Source organism: Vigna radiata, chromosome 7 (genome assembly GCF_000741045.1).
Source record: "Vigna radiata var. radiata cultivar VC1973A chromosome 7, Vradiata_ver6, whole genome shotgun sequence".
NCBI classification, from domain to species: Eukaryota; Viridiplantae; Streptophyta; class Magnoliopsida; order Fabales; family Fabaceae; genus Vigna; species Vigna radiata.
Window position 1 is genome coordinate 3,398,939 of NC_028357.1, and position 7,383 is coordinate 3,406,321.

Genomic DNA, 7,383 nt, shown 5'->3' on the forward strand with positions numbered 1-7,383 from the left:
GATTGCTTCTTTGAATTCAGTAATTGGTAAGCCACAAAAATTATCTCTATTTTTCTCATTTTTATGAACCATGAAGTTCAACTCAAGCCACTGAAAGGCTTTCAATTTAGCAATCTAGACAATTAACAGTATTTCTACCAAAAAGCATTAGTGGAAACTACCAAGCTAGAGTATGGTAGGGGCAGAGGGAATTTCCGGTGGAGCGGTGAAATGCGTAGAGATCGGAAAGAACACCAACGATGAAAGCACTCTGTTGGGCCGACACTGACACTGAGAGACGAAAGCTAGGGGAGCGAATGGGATTAGATACCCCAGTAGTCCTAGTCGTAAACGATGGATACTAGGCGCTGTGCGTATCGACCCGTGCAATGTTGTAGCTAACGTGTTAAGTATCGCACCTGGGGAGTACGTTCGCAAGAAGGAAACTCAAAGGAATTGACGGGGGCCCGCACAAGCGGTGGAGCATGTGGTTTAATTTGAAACCTATTTTTTTCATCAGGTCCGGGTAGAGACCAAAGGTCTTGAGCGACCGATCCGGCAGAACAACTCAAAAGGTAAAGAAGTATCGTTAATTTCTTCATACTCGTTCCAAGTTCGAAGTACCATTTGTACAAATAAGAATCCCCCGTCACATGATTTCTTCTTCATATAGATAGATATAGGATCTATGGAGCAATTACTTAGAAGTACATTTTGTGAAATAGCCCTTCCTATCTGATAGAAAAGGATCCCATGATCCTGAACCGATCTTACCTGAGATCGGAAATCCCAAGTTTGTCTATGAAGAACAGAACTAATTATATTAGTGTCTATGATGGATTTTTTTTGTATAATACTAATCGATAGGGCCTCATTGTTAAGTGCTACAAGATCTCGTACATTTGAACCCATCGTTGTGGACCTGAATCCATTAGTATGGGACATTTTCTTTTCCAAGTGAAATCCCCTAGTATATGAAAGAGTGAAAAAGTGTTTTCNTTGTTGTGGAATAAGAAGCCTTCATATCTTAATGCATGTATTGAATTTATTCGGAGCTATTGTTTCTTTGAATTCAATAATTGGTAACCCACAAAAATTATATCTATTTTTCTCATCAAGAAAGATCAAACTGTCACCACCCACAACACTATCACCTCAACCACCACCGGCAATACCACCAATTCAACCAAACGAAACACTACATCATGGAAATCTAATGCTAGGAACATATATCCATTTATACTATTGTTCAAATGACGTATCAGTCTATGTTGTTTCTATAAAATTCCAACTCGTATTTCAAACTTGTAAATCCTAACAAAAAACAATGGTAAAGTCCAGCTTCCAAGAAAGAGTTAAAGTCACGAAATTTTCCTTAAAGCAGCATTAACTTGCCTTCAGTTAAGAAAAGCATTAAAACAACAGTCACAATGCTCGGATATATCTTAAAATACATACCATTTTACCAAAGTGTCTGTCGTGCATGTACAATGACCAGTCATCCCCACATTCCACGAATCCACTCATTAGTGCTGCAGATGAATTTTCTTTATCAGTATCGCTTTCTACGGGAGCTCTATACGATTGGTAGATTGGCGATCCTGTAGAGAATGACCATATCACCTTCATGGAACCAGGAGAGTTGTCCACCAAATACATAGTCCCATCTAGGGTCACAACCAGTGCTGTCGTTGCAACCCTACTATAAACGCAAACATTTTACAAAGCAGAATGACATGGTTAGAAATTCACTGGTCAATAGAAACAATTAACGCTATTACAAAACGACGATAACCTATAAAGCAGGGAATCAGCATGCACACAAAGACACGGATAGTCTTCAAAATTTTACAACAGAAGCTTAGTAAAAGATTTCACCTTTGGCTCAAAAGAGGAATCAATATTACAAATGTGAGCAGAAGTTATCACACGTGCAATAAAATACTATAATTTATAAACTCATGATGCTATTCTTGACTATATTAGATAAAAACAAAACAAAAACAAAAACAAAAAAGGTTTCTTTGGGAAAAGAATTTCAAGATTAAAGGGGGAAAGCAAGAATTTAAATTGTGGCATAACTTATATTCCGCAGATAAGAAAATGAGAGAGTTGAGGGAACTGACAGTGGAAAAGATAGAAGGGATCGTGAAGAGGGTCGATGAAGTCTACTATGCCCATCGCGTTCTTCATTCTCGTGATGTTTGGGAAGCGTTGTTGCTAAGGTTTGGACGAGGCTGAACGCGATTAGGAAGGCAAAAAGAAAGGAAAAGCGAAGAGAAAGAAACCTCATTAGGACAAGAGAATTGGAGAGGCAGTGTTTGGGTTGCGAGAATTGAAGAGGAGGAAAAGGGGTTTATTGGGAGGGAAGGTAAGGAAGAACAGCAATAGGTTGCATGGAAGATTCCACGCTTCTTCTCCGGTGTTTGGATTCCCCAAGCATTCATGCTCACGTTTGACTTCTGCGTTCTAATGCAAGAAAACTAGCTTTTTTTAAAAAGAAAACCAAGATACAGTTTTGAAGAAAACTAAGAAAACAAAGATGCGGTTTTTTAAAAAAGAAAACGTTACAGCACGGAAATGCGTTAACTTTAAAATAATTAGGAAATAATAACTCAATTTTCTTCTATCATCAATGTAATCTACGTCAACATTACAATTAAACATTATATTTTACACACAAATATATTTCGACTATGACACTATAAAATCTACTCCTTCTGTTTCAATATATATCGACCTATTAACTCGTTGTTCGATTAAGTCGAAATTATATTAGATTAGTTATAATAATTCACAATTAAGTTAAAAAGAAAAGAGTTAATTCAAAATTAACATGTACATAGCTCCAACTCATCCATATATTAAAGAAATAAAATACTACTATCGATTATTTATATTATATATAAAAAAATATGTTTTAACTAAAATAACTATTTTATTAATTCTACTAACTTTTTTTAATTTAACTTTTTTTTTCATTTAACCTTTTTAAAACTTAACGCTCTAATTGTAAAATTTGTAACATCTCAATTTTTTTTTATAGTATAGAATATATCACATTTTTAATATTTATATATAATAGCAAAATATATATATTTCTTTGAATTCAGTAATTGGTAAGCCACAAAAATTATCTCTATTTTTCTCATTTTTATGAACCATCAAGTTCAACTCAAGCCANATTTTACATAACCAAACTGAACAATTGGTGGACTAATGAGATAATTGGGATTATGAATTTTGCATGATCAGCCTTAATTTCTAATTCTCTCAATATTTGTTCCTTATGTTTTCTATATTCTATTGTTTATGATCAACTAGGAATAACTCTAGAGAAATATCAATATCCATTACAAAAAAGGGTTGAATACCAATTTTGTAAATCCAATAGAGTAATCAACTAGAAGCAAACCATAGTTTATATAATTAAGGGGTTGAGGGTTAGTGAAAATTGAACCCTATGCCTTTCTCAATCCTATAATTTTCAACAAAGTGTTTCTATAAAATATTTTTAATGGCTTTATTCAACCTCTTGAAATTGAAATCGCTTGGATTAAGGATTAGGATTCACACATTGGTCTCTAGGGTATGATATCTAGACCTTTAGGTCTAGTGTTACTGTCGAATAGGGCACAACATGCCTAAGCGTACATTTTTGCCAATCAGAAAAATGAACAAAAATCAAAGACTCTAGAATCTAAAGATGACAATTAAGATAGACTAAAATTTACAATTTCCAATTGTGGAACAGCAAGAATCCCTAACTCAAACCACCTAAAATAATCCACATGTGCTAAAAGAGGAGTAGTAGGTGGACAAGAAGTCTCAAATGGAGTTAGCGGAGCAATCTAGGAAACACTGAGAGATCATGGCAGGCAGTTGTGTAAAGTGCAACAGTTGTCAATTATGTTAACACATGACCATCAAACTTTCAAGAAATAGTGACACTAGTAAAATCATAACCAGACCCATAGCAATGTTGATTGTCATAAGTTTGTCAAACTTTGGTTTGCTTCCAAGCAAACTCGTAGAAAAGTAAGAGAAAATAATCACTCAAATAACATAGAAGAACTAAAATTTGGGTACAGAAGGAGAAATGAGACAAATATTGCTCTACATAATGACTTTAGATAGAAATGGTACAAATAATGTGATACAAAATACTAAACAAATGTCTTATTTATACAAATAATTAGGTCAAGTAATAGAATGCTGATTCAATAAGACTAATAACCAAAATTAAATAAGGAATCAAATTAGGAAACAACTCTTAAGATTGTTTCCACAATTAGATCACAAATTCAATGAAGTAACTATAATCATATTATAAAATATGCACAGGATAATCNAAAACATTTTGAAATACTTCGAAGATATTAAGAGATGTCATCACCACAATAATCTAAATATACACATCTCATGCTAGATTTAAGTAGCTATTCACATTAAAAATGCTACGAAAACAAATAATTTTTTTTAAATAAAGAATACTTACCAGTTGCATTATTACCCAGAGAAGACATATTTTCAAGAAGACATTTGCTAATTCCCATATCAGAAAGTTTAGAACATAAGGATCTTTCCTTGGTTATTAGAACATTTTGTGGTTTCATATCTCGATGTATTATTCCTAATTCATGCAAATGAATGACCCCGGAAACAATGTCCCTATAACACAATACAAAAATGAAAGTTAGTTTAATAAAAAAAAGGTAATAATATAATCTTAGATAGCCAACTTCCATGCATGAGCTTCCATAAAAGGAAGAATTATCAGCCTCAGTCCTCAAATGAATTGGATCAACTACACGAATCTAAGTTGTAACTGAATATGCTTATTCTTAGGTTTTTTTCTTATTAACCACTACATTTTGCTCCAACTGTAATCATAACTTATTACCTTCATTTTATTATTTTATGCCACCCTCCATACCCATTTCATCTCCTTGGTTTCTCCTCCTATTGCATTCAAAACCAAAAACTGTATTTTAGTCAATTTTATCTAATCTTCTACTTAATGAAATTACCTTACCCACATTTATCATCTGCCTTCTTTTTTGGTAGTTTTGTTTCCTTACTATAGATATATCCAAAATAAANCTGACAAAGGCTTTGACAACCTTCACCTCATAAGATAACTTTTAGGATTGTGTCAGGCCTAGTCCAAATTCAAAATAGTACAAAAACCTATCACAGATCTAATATCATGCAAAATAAGATTTTTCTTTTGTATAGTATATGCTTATTATAAATCATCAAATCAAAAATACATAATACCAACCTCATCAGTTTTAGTAATAGAGGAGATGGATAGCCATTTTCCTTCCAAAGACACTGTGTACTATCCTTCCCAATATCTATTTGGGACTTAATCAAACATCCAATACCTTGGTCCTTCCTAAACGTAGAGTTTACTGATATATCTGAATAAATTTGAACCAAATCATCTAAATTGCATGTACATCGTTCCAAAGCAAGGTAAACAAAATCGTTATCGTACTCCACACCATGCCATCGAACAATATTTGGATGAAAATCAGACATGATAAGGTTATTTATTTCTTTAAAACTTATGTCATTGTGAGCCTTGACAAGACGTTTGATAGCAACTGCTCGACCTTCGTATATACCCTCAAGCACAATGGTGCCATTGCTTCCCTTAGCAATCTCTTTGTTCGAAACAAATATTTTACCAATTCTTCGTCCATCAACATTTTCATTAACATGATTGAAGTGCTTCCATACTTCTCTATCATTATCTTTTTCTGCCAGAACCTTCCCATCCTCTGAAGACATATGATCCTCCCTTTTATCAATAATGTCATTTTTCCTTCCTGATTTATGTGTTTTCTTTTTCTTAGCAGGTGAACTTTGTAATTCAGACTCACTATTTTGGTCCTTCGGTGTTTCTTGATCCTTAATCACTAGAGTATAGATGAGTGAAATTGCCAACAGAAAGATGGTAAACAATACAAGAGGTAATGGAGTTGGCCATTCAATTGTCCTGTTCAAATAAACTTCCCTTGGTGTAGTAACCTTGATGAGAGGTTGAGAGAGCATCATATTATCATCATCACCATTGAATAATCTATCAATATTTGGCTGCAAAGGAAGCATTAGAGAAGGTTCAAATAGAAAATTCTTTTTCAGGCGGAAGACTTGTCGTATCTCTTGACAGGGGTATGGCATTGTGAAATTGAGGCCACTATCAGAAACATACTCATCCTCTATATCAGAAGAGGAATGTTGGCATAATAATACAGCCTGAAATTCAGCTAAGGCCATAGTCCACAAAACTATTTCTGAGCTCGGACTAACAGATTGAAGGGAATAATCTGTCCTAAAAATCTTAAGCAGCAGCTGTGGTGAATTAAGTTTCACAGGATCAGCTATATCCCTATTATATATGTTGGGGATATTTGTAACATTTTGCCTCCCATCACTCCAAGGTTTAACAGGATCAGGCATCGCATGGACTTGAATGATTGATCCAGTTTTAGCATCAACTTCAAACAAAGTGCTTCTTTTAGATCCAAGTGTCACTGCTCCATCATCTGAAAGGGTAGGAGTACGAGCTACATATTCTGCTATAGATTCTGAGATTCTCTGCAGATATGACAAACCAATCAACAGAACATGAAGTACAGTATTCATTAGAAAATAGAGGCACTTGGACAAACTTAACTTTGAAAAACCTACTGGTCATATTAAAAATATTATAACTTTTTTTATTAAAAAGAAACAAAGAGCACCCTACATAATTGATCTATCAAAAGAAATTTTAGAACAAGTAATTGTTTCACACCATGGCAGAAAAATATTTGAATAATCCAGGGTACCACTAAAATAATCGTTCGATTTGTTTTCTTAGTTATAGATAAAAGACTGTAATATAGAAAAAAAAACAACCATGGTCGACAACATGTCTTGAAACCAACATGCCTTAGGAAAACCAACAGGTTCGTGACATTTCTTCAGGCATGTTGCTTCTCCATGTGAAGAGGCAGCTCTTGCATTTACGCTTCTTGAAAATAATATATGTAATTAATTCAGAATTGTCTATGTATGCATGGCTGAAATGCTTCTACAATAAAGATTTGATTGCTTCTTTGAAGCATTAATTGTTCCTTTGGATTAAGTAATTAGTAATCTACAAAAATTATCACTATTTTTATCATTTTTATGAACATGAAGTTCAACTCAAGCCACTGAAAAGCTTTTTCAATTTAGCAATCTGGACAATTACCAGTATTTCTGCCAAAAAGCATTGATTGCCACTTTGAATTCAGTAATTGGAAAGCCACAAAATTTATCTCTATTTTTCACATTTTTATGAACCATCAAGTTCAACTCAAGCCACTGAAGCATGGATTGCTTCTTTGAATTCAGTAATTGGTAAGC

The 7,383-nt window shown here is 33.8% G+C and overlaps 2 protein-coding genes across 2 annotated transcripts in view; both read right to left on the reverse strand.

Annotated features, from left to right (window-relative positions):
• LOC106769385 (serine/threonine-protein kinase/endoribonuclease IRE1a) overlaps positions 1 to 6,588 on the reverse strand; it is a gene marked incomplete at its 5' end in the record, with an annotated part of 55,773 nt that extends 49,185 nt beyond the window's left edge. Inside the window, 2 exon segments of the mRNA XM_014654991.2 lie at positions 4,478 to 4,650; positions 5,264 to 6,588. Coding sequence (XP_014510477.1) covers positions 4,478 to 4,650; positions 5,264 to 6,588 — 1,498 coding nt within the window.
• On the reverse strand, positions 1,302 to 2,505 carry LOC111241987 (serine/threonine-protein kinase/endoribonuclease IRE1b-like). The gene is made up of 2 exons (XM_022782857.1): positions 2,106 to 2,505; positions 1,302 to 1,681 (listed from the first exon to the last, which is right to left on the reverse strand). Exons 1-2 carry the CDS (start codon positions 2,270 to 2,272, stop codon positions 1,405 to 1,407), a joined length of 444 nt encoding a protein of 147 aa, XP_022638578.1. The 5' UTR covers positions 2,273 to 2,505; the 3' UTR covers positions 1,302 to 1,404.
• Positions 6,589 to 7,383: the final 795 nt, after the last annotated feature.